This window comes from Leptopilina heterotoma, unplaced genomic scaffold (genome assembly GCF_015476425.1).
Source record: "Leptopilina heterotoma isolate Lh14 unplaced genomic scaffold, ASM1547642v1 Lhet_60, whole genome shotgun sequence".
Taxonomy (NCBI): domain Eukaryota; kingdom Metazoa; phylum Arthropoda; class Insecta; order Hymenoptera; family Figitidae; genus Leptopilina; species Leptopilina heterotoma.
In genome coordinates this window covers 6,951,602-6,969,903 of record NW_025111138.1, presented here as the reverse complement: position 1 = coordinate 6,969,903, position 18,302 = coordinate 6,951,602, and the positions used below count along the sequence as shown (strand labels likewise).

Sequence of the window (18,302 nt, the reverse complement as noted above, 5' to 3'; positions counted from 1 at the left end):
TTTCAAGTTACAGGAATTCAATAATTCAATTGTCATTGATAAAGATTAGAAAAATAGTTTATAAGAAAAAATCCCTAAATTCTCATTTAATGGAAAAAAAATTTATATTCGTGTGTATATATTTTTTATATTAAATAAAAGTTTATTTTATTAAAATAAACTTTGATTATATTTAGATTATTTCAAAATATTATCAAAAAACATTATATAAAATTCGCAATTAAATTGCTTTAAAAAAGTAATTATTATAGGAATGCGATAATTTAATTCATATGGAATTTATGAGTCTTGTGCTTATAGTTTAAGTCTCAGAATTTTAAATCAGTTTTAAATTTACATTTTAAATTTACAATAAAATTTGAGTATTTCAATAATTCGAGTAAAACTTTGAAACTCAAAGTTTTCATTATCAAAATACCCAAAGTACCTACAAAATTTTCAATAGTCACAAATATTCAAGTATTAAAAGTTTCTATTTTTGAAAATATTTTTTATCTTTTTCAAAAAGATAAAAGAGAAAAAAGATTCAAATTGTTCATTAAATTTTAAGTTTTTGAGTTTTTCAAACTCTTTGAAATCTTGTTTGTTTTCTATTTTGATAAATATTTTCTTTCTTTTTTTCAAAAAGAAAAAAATATTCAAATTGTTCATAAATGAAAGAAAAATTAAGTAAATTTTTAAATTTAACTTGAAAGTTAAATTTTTGAGTTTTTGAAACTCTTTGAAATTTTGTATTTAAAATTATTTGAAAATTAAAAATTAAATTAAAATTATTTGATTTGAAACTTTGAGAGTTAGACTATAAACAGTTTTAGCTCATAATGTGCAACAGAGATAAATGCCTATTATTTCATTTGAATAAAATTTTTTGATTCGCAGCGCAATTTTACATATTTCTGCGATAAATTTTATTCAATATTTTGAAAAATAAATCATGAGGTAGTCCGCGTGATATTTGTTGTATATGAGTATTAATTAAATTATAATTTTCCTCTTCATAAACAGAGTAAGTTGTTTGTATTCCTAAATCGTGATACAATTGCTTTACTCTTGCAATTTTTTCCGGATCATTTATTCCGTAACATTCCTGAAAGGATAAAAATATTAAATTTTAATTTAAAAGCACTTTAATTAAGTAACTAAAAATTTTTCGTAATTTTGAATTAAAATTATTTTAAATTCAAACTTTCTGAAATTTCATTCTTAATTCTTTTTGAAATTTTAATTAATTTTGGTATTTTTAAATAAATTTGTTCGTTAAATAATTTATGAATAATAATTTTATGATTGTTCTTCAAGAATAAATTTTTGAAAACAAATTCAATTTAATATTCTGTAAAGTTAAATTATTGTATTTAATAGAAGAAATTTAAAATTATTAGTTTTTTATTAAAGTTCGGGGTGATTTTTAATATTATTTATTAATTATTACCTCTAAAATTTTTCGTTGAGAAGGAGTGACTCGTTGCAGGGCGACAACAACTAACCATGAGCATTTTCCCTCTTGAATGTCGGTTCCAACTTTTCCCGTTACCTCCGGATTTCCAAAACAATCTAAATAATCATCTTGCACTTGATAGAAATTACCCATTTCAATAAGTAGTGTTGTGGCTTGTCGAAACATTTCATCATCTTTAATTCCAGCCTGTAAAGTAGATAAATTTTAACAAATGAGACTAAATTTTTTTTTTGAAAGAAACTAAAATCAGGGTTTTGCTTATTTTAAATTCCCTGACTTTTCCAGGTTTTTCAGGTTAAAAAACCGAATTTTTCCAGGTTTTTAAATTATATTTTACAAAATTAAATAATTCCAATAAATTTTTACAAATACGTGGAATTAAAATGCTTCAAAAGATTCAAATTCAAACCTTTTTGAAATTTAAACAACTTATAAAAAATTGTTATAAAACATGAAGAAATCGATTACTCCGAGTCTTCGACTCGAATAAAAAATTCAAACATTCAAAAATTATAATTTGAAACCTTTTCAAAATTCAATTATTTCTAAAAATTCACGCTATAATACTTTCTCCCTAATTTTGAATTAGTAAAAATATTTACTAAATTGGAATTAGTGACTGACTTTTTGCTATTGAATTAGTAAAGTTTACTATTAAATTAGTAAAAACGACTACTTATTAGTAAAATTTGCTAATTCAAATTTCAAAAGAAAAAAGTCAGTCACTAATTGAAATTAGAAAACATTTTTACTAATTGAAATTTACAGAGTATAATATTTAATTATAATCTAAAATTTTAACAGAAATTAATTTTTAAATCAATTTTTATTAGAAAATTCCACTAGAATTTCAATTATTTAAATAAAAAAAATAATTTTTAGAAGAATTAAATGTTTTTTAAAATTAAATTCTCATAAAGAATTTTATCAACAAATTTTTAAATAAGTAATTAAAATTCTTTTGACGAATTTTAATAATATTTTAAAGAATAATTTCATTTTCGAGAAATTATATTAAAATTCTATTAAAAATAATTGAATCTCTGTAAAAAATTTGATTGAATTGAGAAAAGTTTTTGAAAATAATTGAATTTCGGAGAAAAAATTTATTATTTATAAAGATAATTGAAATTTTGAAGAGAATTTTTTTTTAAACTTTTTTTTTTCAAGAAATTTAATTAAAAATGTATTGACAATAATACATAAATTCTAATAAATAAATTATAGGAAGGATTTTTAAAATAATTGAATTTCTTTGATGAATTTTAATAAAATTTTTAAGAATAATTACATTTTTCGAGAAATTCCATTAAAATTGTATTAAAAATAATTGAAATTCTGGGATGAGTTTTATTATTTATAAAAATAATTGAATTATTTCGAAGAAATTTATAAAGAATTTGTAAATAATAGAATTTCTGTAAAATTTTTATTTATAAAAATTTCTTTTTTGTAAAAGGAAGAAAAAGAAGAATACTTACGAGGTGCATAGCTAACATTACAGGCATAACAAACGTATAATAAGCAGTCTTGTATTTTACTATAGCGTTGTATCGGTCCATTGTGAAAAGATTCAAATTAGGTTTCTTCCCATGATTCGTCGATAGTAAATCTAACGTTTGACCCACTGTTGTTCTGTAGATATTCTGAAAATTTTTCATTTCTATTTATTTTTTATTTTCACGTCCCTGAAGTTCTAAAGTCTCAATTGAACGAAATTTATTTTCTTGCTTAAATTTAATTTTTATTTCAATTACATCGTAAAATTATTACGATATTATTTTTGTTTCAATAATATCGTAAAATTATTACGATATTATTTTTATTTTCAATTTATAATAACTGAGATTTATAATAAAAATAAAAATTAAGATCAATAATATTAATTACTTCGTGAAGTGTTTCGACAAGATCCATATAACAAGATTTATGCTTGAAGTGCATTCGAAGCAATTGAAAGATCATTTGCTCCACTAGAATTCCATCGTTAACGGCCGTTAGTCCAATATCATTGTGAAGGTACCAGCAGGGTTGTCCTCGACGTGTTTGCGAATGATCCACAACGTCATCTTCTATCAAGAAAAATGCTTGCAGCTATAAATAAAAAATTCAGGATTAATTGAGTGATGAATTAATTTATGGAACATAATTACTTTTCTATTTGACACGTATACAGTTTTGATTTCGAAAGAGGTATTTTTAATTTCTCTCACCATTTCATTGCACCATCCTAAAATGCGCGCTAATCGAATATTTTCGTCAGTTAATTGATCCGGAAGAGCTAATTGTTTATACGCATAGACTAGAACTAAAGCACGATTCTTCTTGCCACCAGGAACATTGTACTGCAAAACCTAGAGAAAAAATTATTTTATTCGATTACAAATTACTTTTAATTGAAGCAAAATAAAGTCTAATGAATACAATATAAATATGATGGAAATTCGATAATTGTTTTTTAAAACTACTAGCTAATTACAAGCTTTGTCCTTATTAATTCACTAAAAGAAATAGCAAACATTATCTTTAAGACTCAAAAGAAGTAGAAAAAAGTAGTTATAAAAATATTCCCTGATTTCCAGAAAAAATTTAATAACTTTCTTCCTTATCTTAGTAATAACTTCAATTCTAAATTTTCGTTAAATATCAATTATTTTCCAAATTTACAGTTAAAATTCTTCAAAACTACGATTATATTTAAAAATAATAATTTTTAAAATTACAAAAATAATAATTTTTAAAATTACAAAAATAAAATTTTTTCAAATATAACATTTATTTCAATGATAATGATATGATAAAATTTACAATAGTTTCTTTTTTAAAATTTATTCAATACTTGAATAATTTTTTAAAAATAAATACTTAATATTATTTATTTATTCTTGTGGTAAAATAAAAAATAATTTTTATTTTTCCACAAGAATTGAAATTTTAAATAATTTCAATGTAAAACTTTCGGAAATTTAATTATTTCTAAAAAATTACAACGGTAATTCTTCTAAAATTCCTTTATTTTTTAGAATGTTATAAAAATTATGATAAAAAGTTCGATTTAATTAGTTTTTTAAAAATATTTTAATGCAATTTTTCAAACATAATTACCTTAAAAAAAATTTTGAACAATTTGAAAAACTAGTCAATTTTTTGAAGAATTTTAATCAAAAATTGTGAAAATTAATTGCTTTCTTCAAAAAGTTAAATAATAATTCTAAAAAAATTAGATTTCTTGAAATATTTTAAACGTAATTATTTTTTCTGTCAATAAAATTCGAATATTCGAAAGTTTTTCAATTGAATAATATATGTATTCGAAAATTCTACTAATTTCAAAAGAATTTGTACTAAAATTGTCCAACAAAAAACTAAGTTCTTTACAATTTTTTTAATAAAATTTTAGTCAAAATTCAAATTTTCAAAAAATTTTAAAACAAAACCTTTTGTAATTTGAGAATTTGAGTATATATTTGACTATTATATTATTTGGGTTAAATTTCTCTACTTTTCTTAATTTCCCGTTTTTTCAGAATCCCGTTATTATCAAAAGTGATAAAAATGTAAAAGAAATGTCTAACTCAAAAATAATTTCTCAGGAATCACGTCAGTTTATTTTTTTACTTTAACAGAATAAAAAGAGGTATTATTTCTCAAAACAGACGCTAAAAAATTTTAAATAAAACAAATTAACTTGTAAATTAATTTAATGGATTGTAATTTTAATCAATTGTTATTTATAAATTTGTTATCAACACTTAAAATTTTAATAATTTGTAATTTGAATCGATTAAGATTAGATTAGAATATTTTGGATTAATAAATTTATATTTAGTAACAAAATTTTTGGATATTAATAAGACAAGGTGAAAAGGTTTTGGATTTCATGAGTTTTGGATTATTTTGAAGAAAATAAATATGAATTTTTTTTTATTTCCTATTAGCGGGTTTAAAGTAGTGCAAATTAAAGAAAAGAAATTAGTTTTTAGTGGCATAAACTTTAAATAAAACAATTATAAAAAACTATTTAAGTAGAAAAATTGTAAAATTCATTTTTAATTTTTTTAGATTTGAGTCATAAAATGGAAAAAAGAATCTTCTATTAAAAGTTCTTTTAACTTTCACATTTTTTACATGACTTTCTTTTTGGAGATTTTCTTGTTTTTTCGAATATAATTTTCGTCTGTATCAGTGGAATTTCGTAATGAATTTTTCCTTGTTTACCTTTGACAACCATCTGGTCACATCGGGCATATCTGAATGACGACCGTCCGTGAGATCTCTGACTACATCTGGCCATAAAGCCATCATTTCTCGACTTTCATCTTTACTTGTAACCCAATTTGCTTGAGGCGCCGTATGAACCATATTGTGAATATTACTAGGCCTGTAAAATATTTGCAGAATTATTTTTAGTGACATTTTATTTTTATTATTGGTGAAAGATTAGATAATGCAGACGGTACAATATAATGCAAGTGAAATCTTGTTTATTACTTGAATTAAAAAAAAAACGAGAATATTCTCACGTTTCCTGATAAATTAATTAAATTAATTTATTAAATTCATCCATTAAATTAATATTTAAAAAAATTTAAATTAATCTATTAAATTAATTTTAAAAAATTATTATTATTTATTTACGATGACTATTATTTTAAAAATAGTCTTTTTACTATTTGTTGTTTTTGTTATTCAGTTTTTTTTAATTAAGATTTTTTCAAACATAAACATAATAATAAAACTTGTTATACAATAGAAACTTTTGAATGAGAATAACAAACTGTCAATAAAAAAAAGAAATATGAATGTAGTGCAATAAATTTCAATACATAAAAATAATGATTATATTTCCTTTTTTGAAATTTAAATATTTGCTTTTTATTTGTTTACATTTGTTGCTTTTTGAGGAAATTAAAAATGATTTACGTAGATAAAATTGAAACGTATTTTTTAAAATAGAATAACAGGAAGTGAAACGTTATAGATAAGTATTTGCAAATATTTTGTTGCAATTTACAAACTGAAAATAGCCGTGAGTTTTAATTTAACAGTTTCACAGGTTATATTTATTTTTTTCATTAAATTCAAAATTCCGGATGTTTTTGATATTATGCAGCCTATGAAAAATACCAAAATGAATGAAAACTTTCACAAAAATTCTGGAAAGGTAAAATATTATCAACTCTTTCACAATAATATTTTTAGGGAAAAGTGTGACACTAATTACATGTATATGCTAATTGAGGCTCCGGATCTTAAAAGGGCCACTTTTATCATTTAAAATCAATGCTGAAAGTGCCCTTTTAAGATCCGGAGCCTCAATTATAGAAAATATTCTGATCTTGTAGAAAGTAATTAAAATCTTTTCCAATTTTTTTCTATTTATTTTTAGTAATTTTTTGTTTGTACAAAATTAAAAAAAAACTTTTTTCTTAAAGAATTCAGAGGAATCAGAGGATGAAATTAGTGCAACTAAAGAAGTTTTGATATTAAAAGCATTTCATAGAGGAACACAAACTGAAATACATTGTGAACCTTTACTCACAAAACAGCAATTTATCGATATGATTGTAAAGTCACGTTTTTGAATTATTTACTTTGTAAACATAAATATTGTTTTTCTATTTCATAGTATATTTAAAAAAAAATTGTAAAAAAACGTTTCAAAATTGAAGACAATGAATATTCGGCAAAAAAATACGAATCAATGACAAGAGTGAAAATAATTCATAATCAAAATAAAATTAATTAATATAAAAATAATTTATAAAACTAAAATTCTAAAAAAGACGAATCAATAAAAGAATCAATTAATCGAGGAATTAATACGAAAATAAAAATAAGTTATTTAAAACTAAATTATAAAATTGAGTTATCCATAAAATCAAGTTGTTTATAACTCTGTAATATATTCTTTAAACAAAGTAATTAACAGCAAAAGAATTAAACTCGTCATGCTTATTTATAAAAATTAAAATAGAATATTAAAAAAACATATTGCACGCATAAAAACGGAAATAAATAATATGAATATTTGCACATAATATAAAATATACTTACACCGCTAAAGGAGATAAAAAACATCTTTTATCACTTGATTGACTTCGAACTGAATTTGAGGTTATCTTTGAGATTCCGTTTTTCATAAATTTTTGAGGATATCCATTCCTCAAAAGAGAAGTACATTTTTGTATACATGATGACATATTTATTGTACTGTTATTTTTTTTTCTACACGTCGTATCCTGTGTGTGTATAATATACTTAATTAACCTAAATTTCTTATTAAAAAGTAATATTTAGGTGCGTGAAAGTTTAATGACTCGAGAAAAATCAACTCTTTCATTAACATAAATTATAAAATTGCAAAAAAAAACAATAAGTCACTTTAAATTCAAAAGAAACGTCAGGTGCGTTTGACAACAATGATTGAAATGATATTATAGGAATTTCTTTTATGATAATTTTATAAAAGTGTGGCCGTGACAATGCTGATAACACAAAAAACTTCCCTAGGTGTTGTTGAAAAAAAACAAACCTTATTATGATATAAATCTTCTGTCCTTGACAATAAAAAAAAATTTGTTTAATCTTTTAGTATCTTCAGTTTCAAGTTGTCAATATTATTAGATTAGATTTCTAAACAATGTTTATCAAAATGGTAATCGTTATTATTTATTAATATACTAGAATGAATAGAATTATAAAGGAGAATATAAGTAATGACTTTGAGGAAATCCGTTTGAATTTCCACAGAATAAAATCATCGAAATTCCTAGAAATCTGTTTTATTTTGTACTGTATAGGGAATTTAAGATCACAATGAGTTTTGACGTTTGAAATGACATGCTTGTAAGTAAGAATAAAAGCTACTTTTCAGGCGTTTGAGAGTTCAGCTTCGGACTTCGGAGATTTTGGAGCAGTAGTGTCGGTGTCGGTATTGACATTAGGACTGAAATTTAATTAATAAACATTATAAATACTCTAGTTTTTACATGTTCGTCCGTTAATTACAAACATAAAGTACCTGTAGCCTTGTAGCCATGGAAGAAGAAATGTTACAGATCCTTCAGGATTTCGGGTAAGTTTTGAGGTTATGTTACAAAACATTGTCAAAATGATCAAATTTACAATAAATTAACAGTAAGATATAAAAATAGGAACAAGTTTTCAACTACTAATTCTATTATTTTCGATCAGAATATGAATTTCTTGTTTCAATTATATATACAATTTTGATTAATTAATTGGTGTTTTAATTACTAAGGTATACGGGACCGCTATTGAATTATGCAAAATTTTGCGAAGCTGTTGAAATTGGACCAAAATCTGTACAATTTACTGGTCTTGTTGCATGGATAGTGGAGAAAATTGTATTAATCAGTAAACTTGATGAAAGTGTTCATCCCACAACATCACCAGACGATGCTAGTTCATTTCTCCTAGAATTAAGCGCATTTCTCAAAGAAGTTGGATGTATCAATCAGCAATTAATGACGGGAAATGTTAATCAACGATTAGCCAACAAAGAGCAAAGACTGTTTCTTCTAGATTATTTGCTTTCGGAACTTATGACGGCAACTTTGTTAGAATCCAAGAAGCCGGTTGAGGAGCACATGGAAGTTACTATAGTGAGTTTCAAATTGTTTAATATTTATTATTATTAATTTCATTATTTATACTACTAGCAAATGATAATTTTAATATAAATTCAATTATTTTCAACAATTTTTATAAAATTCTTTTTAAAAAATCATTATTTTCAAAATTTTTAATAAAATTCCTTCAAAAAATTCAACTACCTATATTTTCAAAAATTCAGATAAAATCCTTCGAAACAATTCAATTATTTTTATGAATTGTAAAATTCTCCGCAAGAATTCAATTATTTTCATAAATAATAAAATTCTACAAAGGTATTCAATTATTTTCCTAAATAATAAAATGTTTCGGAGGAATTCAATTCAATTTTTTTTCAAAATGAGTTTTAATAAAAATTCAATTATTTTCAACAATTCTGTTATAAAATTCTTCGAAACAATTCAATTATTTTTATAAATTGTAAAATTCTTGTCAAGAATTTAATTATTTTTTGTAAGTAATAAAATTCTTCTGAGAAATTCAATTATTTTCAATACAATTTTAATAAAATTTCTAGGAAAAAATTCAATTATATTCAAGATAACTTTCATAAAATTTCTCGAACAGTTTCAATTATTTTTAAAAATTGTAATAAAATTTTTCTAAACAATTTAATTGTTCACAAAAATTTTTTAAAAAATTCTTCGTAAATTTCAATTATTTTCAAATTTGTTTATAAATAAATAAATTCCAAGAATTCAATGATTTTCAGTACATCGACAATTTAATTATTTCTGAATGTAATTGACTTCTTTCATAGAATTTTATTAAAACTTTTTTAAATAATTGAATCCCTGCGAAAAAATTTATTATTTCTGCGAATAATTGAATTTTTTCAAATTTTAACAAAAGTAATTGAATTTTTGAGAAGAATTTAATTAAAATTGTATTTAAAATAATTGAATTCATGTGAAAAATTTACTATTTATTGATATTATTGACTTCCTTCGAAGAAGTTTAAAAAAATGTTTAAAAATAATTTAATTTTCCCTAGAATTCAATTAAAATTGTATTTAAAATAATTGAATTCTAGCGAAAATTTCATTATTTTTAAAAATAATTGAATTCTTTACTGAGAGGACGAAAGTTTCAAATTTTATTTCCTTTTCAGAGTGAAACTTCAACTGCGAAGAATCTAAAAAATATTCTGGTGATGTTGAGGTTTCAAAAGCCGCCGGACAATATAGCGGCGGATGTTCTTTTTAATAAAGTTGCGACAAAATTACAGGAAGTGAAAGCACAAGTACCGCCTAAGCTTCTAAGTAAACCGATATTTGTCGGGAAACTTTCTGGTAATCAGTGGAAAAAATTGAGAGAACTACAGAGCGAATTACAATCGGAATATACGATAAGACGTGAACTTTTGCTGAAACGATTGGATGTCACTGTTCAGTCCTTTTTGGTAAGAATTAAATTTGAAAGGTTTATTTCTTTATTATAAATAAATTAATATTTTCGTCTTGAATTTAATTTTAATTGATTAGAACGAATTTGAATGAATTTAGACGAATTTAAATGATTTTGAACAAATTTAGACGAATTTGAATGTATTAGAACGAATTTAAATGAATTTGAACGAATTTGAAAATGGAATTTACTTACAGTGGTCGGATAGATTGAAGAGTAAGGAGACAGAGGTGATGACTTGTTTCAAGAGTAAAAAAGATACAATGTCACGAGAACCGGGAGTTTCAATTGCCCACTTACTGGCGGCTCGTGAGGATATTGCGATATTGGAGAAAACGAGTAATGCCTCGGTGCGTAAAAATACTCGAAGTCAAGTGAATAAAGTAATAATAGGCGCTGTTCCTGATCGTGGAGGAAGGCCGTACGAACAGGAACCACCGCCACCGGAAATGCCACCTTGGCAGAAGGATCGTGCTGGAGGACAAAGCTTTGGGTAAGTTTCTTTCAAATAAATAATTATTTAGCAAATTTTAAACTAAAAATAATACATTTAACCAATTCTTATTAAAGTAAATATTAATATTTAACGAATTATTAAAGCAAATATTAAAATTTAACGAATTATTAAAGTAAATATTAAAATTTAACCAGTTATTAAAGTAAATAATAAAATTTAACTAGTTATTAATATAAATAATAAAATTTAACCAATTATTAAAGTAAATAATAAGATATAACAAAATACACGACTCATTATAACTTTTTCGACTTTTTCATGACCTATATTCAAAAACTGAGACTTTTTTGTATTTTCTTTAAAATATTGCATCAAAATACAATTTTTTTTTGGCATAGAATGCAACTTATTTTGATTTTTATAGCGTGAAAAATAAATATACCTGTCAAATCTTTCAAAAATTATTTTTGAATTTAATTTTCTGTTAAAAAAATAATTAAAGATTTGTTCAATAATTTAAATTTTTGTACAAGATTATTGATAATAATTGATTTTTTTAAAAGTATTTCATAAGCATTTTTGAAAATAGAATTTTTAAAAGAATTTCAAATGTAAATTTCAAAAATAACTGAATTCTCAAAAATTTTAATGAAAAATCTTCAATTGAAAAATTCAAAAATTGAAAATTAGCTTCAAGAATTTAGATTATAATTTAAAAATATAATTTTTAATAATTATTATTAAAATTTTATTATTTATTTGTTTTTTTAAATTGTCCAAAACTTCTTGTAGAAATTTTAATTATTATCGAAAAATTACATTAAAATATCTTCAAAAATCTAATTCTTCAACTTATTCATTATAATTTTTTAAAATTCAATTTCTGAAAAAAAGTACATCGAAAACAATTTTTTAAAATTCAATTTCTTAAAAAAAAGTAAATCGAAAATAATTTTTTAAAATTCAATTTCTTAACAGAAAGTAAATCGAAATTTTTAAAAAATTTACTTTTTTTTGAATTATTAATTCTTAAAATTTTGGAGAAAGCAGTCAATTTCAAAATTTTTAATTAAAGTTCTTTAAAAATTTATATTAGTTTTTTTTAAATTGTCCAAAAATTCTTTTAAGAATTTTAATTATATTCGAAACATTACATTAATAATTAAAATATTTTTAAAAAACTAATTCTTCAACTTATTCATTATAATTTTTTAAAATTCAATTTCCTAAAGAAAAGTAAATCGAAATTTTTTTAAAAATCTACTTTTTATGAATTATTATTAAAATTTTTGAGAAAATAGTCCATTTTCAAAATTTTTAAAAATTTATTGGTTTTTTTAAAATCTCCAAAAATTCTTTTAAGAAATTCAAAACTTCTTATACTTAATTATTCAAAACTCCAGTAATTTTTTTCAATAAATATTGAAATAATTGTTATTTATTTTTTACAGAAATCAAGAATTTTTAAACTTTAATTTTAGATATTTTGATATTTGAAAAAAGTTAAAACTTAAAAAATAAACAAGTATTTCTATATTTATTTAAACAATTATTGGAGTTTTGAATAATAATGTTCAAGGATCAACAAATATTAAAAACTTAAATTGTAAAATTAAAAAGTTAAACATGTAGAAAACTTTGTACATAATTAACTTTTTTTTTAATGACGCAAATTATAATTTAAAAATTTAATTTGAAGAAAATATAAACAAATTTCGTTCTGTTGAAAGTTCAGAACTTTAGTATCACGAATAATTGAATTAAGAAATTAGTAAAAGATCAGGGAAATACAAAATGAAATTTTTCTGACTACTCTTTTTCCACATTTTTTTTTTTTTTTTTTTATTTTTCTATCTAAAGCGTTTTTTTTTTTTTGTGTCTTAATTGGGTGTCAAAGTCGATTCGAGGCTTGTAAATATCAAAGTGAAAAAAAATTACTAAATCAATTTACAAAAATATAAATAATTCTTCAGGGGTGGCAGAGGTGGCCAAGGAGCCAGAGGTGGCGGAAACTTCAGCGGCGGAGGTGGTTTCGGAGGCCGAGGTAGAGGAGGCGGACAAGGAGCCAGAGGTGGTGCCGACGGCGGCCGTGGAGGATTCAGCGGCGGAGGTGGTGGTTATGGCGGTAGAGGTGGTTATCACGATCACAAGGATGCGTCGAATAATTTCGGTCAAAATCGATCAGGACCCGAGAGAAGTTATCGAGCCGAGGATTATTTCAGTAATCAAAAGCCAAGAGCAGAAGATTATTTTCAATCGTCTTCTCAAAATTCGTCAGGCTATGGAAAACGTGGTGGATATTCCGATCATAGAGACGATGGCCAACGTGGAGGATATTCCGATCACAAAAACGATGGAAAGCGTGGAGGTTATTCCGATCACAGAGACGAGGGTAAACGAGGAAGAGTTCAAGGCGGCTGGAATCAAGGCGATTCAAATTATCAACGTGGTGGTTATCATCGTGGAAGAGGTCGTAATTATTAATTTATTTCTCCCCACGCACAGGAGAGTTTTTTTTCGAATTTTGTTTTCTAGATTTTAAAAATAAATCGAAGCTTTTTTTTATAAAAATATCTAATCGTATAAATATTCTGTTGTGAACAGAAATAAATATTCTTTTTCACTAGCGAAAAAAAATATTGAATTTAGAACATTATTTCTAAATTTTGAATTGTTATACTCAAAACATTACGTAAGAATAGAAAAGAAATAAGAATAGAAATACATTAAGAATTGAAAAGAATTGAAAAGAAAATTGAAAAGAATTTGGAAATTCAAGGATACACTTTACTAAGCATAAAATTTACTCTTTAATTTTTATTTTTTAGAAAAATTAATAGAATAAAGAAAATTTTTACAATTTATAAAAAATGTTTCGTAGACTCGGGACAATATTTACAAGTTTGCTTTATAATTTAAAAAAATATATCTTTATGAAAAGTAAGAGGCTATTGATTTACTTCTAGTGCTATTTTTCTGATTCTTTGTACCTCGTTTTTTAGAATTATTTTCCCCACTGGAATCGAATGTTTGCTTTCGTTTCATACAATTCTCTTGTGTTATTATTGTCGTATTTTCGATTTTGTTCATTTTTCTCTGTAACTCGTGTGCAATGTGATAATCATTATGTTCGATTTGTTTTTCAACGGGCACTAATTGATGGCATTTGTCGCATTTCTTCACCGAATCGTCAATTTCACAATTTGTGTTTGCTTTAATTAAAAAGTTTTGTATTGTATTTTCACCTTTACTTGTTCCTGCTTCTTGTAATTTTTGTTTATTCATAATTTTTTTCATTTTTATATGTTTCGCTACAATTTCAGCTTTCTTATTTATTTTTGTGGCATTCTTTAAGAGTTCAGAAGCTTCCTGTTGTAATTCTTGTGGTAAAAGTGATATTACACCGGGATCAATGTCTGATAAATCGGGAAATATTTCTTGTAGTTTGACATTAACTTTGCTGTTGTTATTCACGAAGGGTTCCACATTGTCCATTTTTGCTGCAGACCAGTTGCTGTTCGATACTTGTGAATAGAGGGATGATGAATATTTTCCTTCGGCTTCGATTTTTTCTTCTGCTTTTGAAGAAATTTCCAATGTGGCGGAAGATTGACGAATGGGAATTTCTTCCGTATTTTCTGAATCGAGGAGTTGATTTTCATTTGTGTCGTACACATTTAAATTAACGTTAGTTTGTTCATTTTGTTCCTCTTCGTTTGTCTGAGGAACAGAATCGTTTGTTTCGTCTTCAGTGCTCTCGTGATTCTTTTTTAGAATATTCATGAAAAATGATTGTTTAAATGGTTGGGAATTTAAGGCCCTATCGAAACTGTCACGTGAATTTGTTCTACGATTATTGCTGAAGAAATCTTCACAATTTTTGTTGATTTTTCCCTCATTTTCTTCTTGTTTAAAATCTGTTTCATTTTCATCTGTTTTAGATTCTTTTTCAACTGTTTTCGAAGCATTTGCATCTGTTTTAAAATAATTTTTCTCTATTTTTCTATTATTTTCTTTCGCTTCAGAATTGCTGTTATTTTCTTTTGTATTTGAATTACTATTATTTTCTTTCGTATTAGAATTACTATTATTTTCTTTCGTATCAGAATCACTATTATTTTCTTTTATATTAGAATTGCTATTTTCTTTTGTACTAGAAGCGGAATTGACTTCATTGTTTTCGAGTTCAAAACTAGTGTTAAGTGGATTTTTCGACTCGAGCTTTTCCGAAGAATTTGTTTTAGTTTCTTCTTTATTTGGATTTGTTTTGAAAAAACTTCGAAAGTAATCGCTACCTTTTGCAGCTATAAATTTTCCCGCCGAAAGTCCAATAAAGGCAACAGGATGTTGTACCGATTTGGTTATGATATTAAAACATGAATCGGCGACTTTTTCGGGCTTATACGAATTCAAAGGACAGGAACGTGACTGAGAAATTTCAACTTTGTCTTGATAGTAATGGAAACTGACAGTCAAGAGTGTCGCCCGCCTCTCGTTCTCCTCAAGATCCTGATCCAGACGCTCGCAAACTTCGGCTGTCAGATCTTTGAGCCAGCTTTTCAACTGTTTCGAAAAAAGAAAATTGAGCTTTAATACCTAAATATTTATTAATAGGTATTTTTAGTTGTCTAAATTGAATTAAAATTATTATAAACTCACTGTTTCAGCATTAGCGATAGCTTGCTTTCCAGGGAACTTTTTACAAACGCCAATTGACTTGGAAACTAATCTTGTTGTCACTGGTTCGTTATCAATACCGCGAGCAATGTTATACAACCAAAATCTGAAATAAAAATACTTGGTTATAAATAATTTAACAAATTATTAGAATTATATTTGAATTTTTAATATAGTTTTAATTTTAATAGTAATACCCGGTTTTCTCGTCGAATACTTTTTGAAGGTCCATTAGGGAATATCGCAAAAGATCTGACATGACATTACATTTGAGTGAATCGATAACAACGTCTCCGAGTTTTCCGCCTAGATTTCTCACTTTTTTCACTGGTAAAGTTTTGAATAACGAGGGAACGCCATTTGATGGCAATATTGTTTGTCTATTTGGTTTGTGTAAACCACACGCGAGTTTTGCCAATATCTGAAAAATATATGTAAACAGATTAATTTACAATGAAATAAATAAACTCGGGGTTTTTAGGGTCGAGTTAAAAAAGTAATTAAATGGTTAGAGAAGACCGTACGTACTTTATTGTAAGAAATTCCTGCAGAGCATCTAAATTTTGTCGTTTCGTATACGTCATCTCTGATTTCTTCAACAATAACTCCAGCAATGGCTAATTTTTGTGCTTGTATATCATCAAGTTCGTCGAATGATGTATTTAACCAATTTTGAAGACCTTTACTTCTTTGCTCTGCAAAAAATGATCGAAAATTAAAACAATTTTAGAATATTAATAAAATTTTGTTCTACTCTCTTATCAATATGCATACCTTCATCATTGTCATCAGATTCGGAGAAACCAACGACAAAAGTATTTGACAATTGTTTCATTAATTCACTTGAAGAAGGAGAATTTGCGGCTAATCGATTTTCAACTATTTGAGTGATATCTAAATAAGCTTCATCAACACTTGCCCTTTCGATTTTATTGCAATGCTTTTTTAGAACATCGATTACTTCTCTTCCAGCGCTTCTATATCTGAAATTTTCATTAAAATATCCTTGTAATGTAATTCTTGTATTTTTTGAAAAATCTCAGCAGTTATAAAAGAATTAGCAAATTTTAGGCGCGCGGAACATGATATTCAACTTATTATTATTATTATGCAAATTACAAAATTGTTCTATTTTCAAATAATAAACTTCAATTTTTGAAGTAAGTACATAATTAATTATTCTTGTTAATTATTTTCGAGAATTTTATGCAAGAATTCAATTATTTTTATAAATATTAAAATTCTTTGCAGTATTTAATTACTTACAATACAATTTTAATAAAATTTTACTAAAGGATTCAATTACATATTTTTTTTAATTTTGAATACAATTTTACGCAAGAATTCAATTATTTTTATAAATAGTAAAATTCTTTGCAAAAATTCAATTACTTTCAATACAATTTTAATAAAATTTCATGAAAGGATTCAATTCTTTTTTTTCAATTTTAAATGCATTTTTTCGAAACAATTAAATTATTTTTATAAATAGTAAAATTCTTCGTAATAATTAAATTAGTTTTATAAACAATAAAATTCTTCGAAGAATTCAATTATTTTCTAATTGTTTGTTAAAATTCTTAGCAATAAGAATTCAGTAATTTTTAATACATTAAATTTTAAATTGAATACATTTAATAAGAAAAATTATTAAAAATGTTAGGAAACAAAAAAGCAAACAACTTCAAATTTTTAACAGATTACAAGAATACAATGATTAATAATATAGAAAATTTTTTGTTTATTTAGTGATTAAATAGTTCAAAATCACCTAGATGTGTCTGATTTTCCACGAAGAGCTGGAACACTGGCTAAAATTACATCTGGACATTTTTCTTTAGCCTCTTCACCACGCATATGTCGAGTCACACCAAAACCTCTAGCTTCATAATTTACGGCAATTATACTGCAAAATTAATTATTTTGATAATTAAAATTATCGTCTTATAATATATTTATGAACAAACAATATTTACATCAACTTTAAAATACAAAACAATAAATAAAAGTCGCGTGGAAACAGTTCGAAAAAATGAAATCAAAAATCGAGAAAATTTAATCTCCAAATATTTTAGAAAATTAAATTTAGTAGAACTTAAACGAAATAAATTAATCTTGAAATTCAATTAATTAATTAATAATTAATATTGTTTACCCTCCCATTTTCCATTGATTGTATTGAACAACAGCAAGTGGTTTTCCTTGGTATTCTGGTTGAAGTCTAGCTTCAACTTGACAGAAAAAACAATCCATATCAATTAGCACTACAATTCTCTCACCAAAACCTGCCATTGTAATTAATTTTTCTCTTGAAAATACTGAATATTATAAATTTTTATTGATAAAATGGATAAAATTTTTCTTTTTTATAGGTTATGTCGCCTTATTGTTTACATCGTTTACATCACATTCTTTCATTGTTTTTGTTATATAAACCGAAATATAACAAACCATGTGTGTTACATAACTTTAATACTAAACACTGAAAGTGGTGAAAATTTTTTTATTGCTACCAAATGTATAAAAAAAACACAAAAATCATAGAGGTAAACACATTTTGTTTAATGTTTTCGTTTCACTGATCGTTAAGGGTAGTACACACTTCATAACAATTGCAGCTGGGTTGCTGGGTATTTTAAATTTGTGCGGGAAAATGCAACAATT

General features: G+C 24.6%; 2 protein-coding genes across 5 annotated transcripts; one reads left to right on the top strand and one right to left on the bottom strand.

Annotated features, from left to right (window-relative positions):
- Positions 1–687: 687 nt before the first annotated feature.
- On the bottom strand, positions 688–18,246 carry LOC122509336 (farnesyl pyrophosphate synthase-like). Of its 4 annotated transcripts, XM_043623318.1 has the most exons (8): positions 7,995–8,141; positions 7,517–7,701; positions 5,678–5,840; positions 3,673–3,813; positions 3,350–3,553; positions 2,941–3,105; positions 1,433–1,645; positions 700–1,087 (listed from the first exon to the last, which is right to left on the bottom strand). In XM_043623318.1, exons 2-8 carry the CDS (start codon positions 7,660–7,662, stop codon positions 887–889), a joined length of 1,233 nt encoding a protein of 410 aa, XP_043479253.1. In that variant the 5' UTR covers positions 7,663–7,701; positions 7,995–8,141; the 3' UTR covers positions 700–886. The 4 variants fall into 4 exon arrangements, with proteins under 4 accessions (XP_043479254.1, XP_043479253.1, XP_043479252.1 ...); XM_043623319.1 differs by lacking the exons at positions 7,517–7,701; positions 7,995–8,141 and adding an exon at positions 14,188–14,399 and having other exon boundaries at positions 688–1,087; positions 5,678–5,816; XM_043623317.1 differs by lacking the exon at positions 7,995–8,141 and having other exon boundaries at positions 701–1,087; positions 7,517–7,913.
- LOC122509337 (protein FAM98A) lies at positions 8,360–13,694 on the top strand. Its single transcript, XM_043623320.1, has 5 exons — positions 8,360–8,537; positions 8,724–9,087; positions 10,209–10,499; positions 10,702–10,997; positions 12,935–13,694. The coding sequence occupies exons 1-5, from the start codon at positions 8,500–8,502 to the stop codon at positions 13,443–13,445; spliced, it is 1,500 nt and encodes a 499-aa protein (XP_043479255.1). The 5' UTR covers positions 8,360–8,499; the 3' UTR covers positions 13,446–13,694.
- Positions 18,247–18,302: the final 56 nt, after the last annotated feature.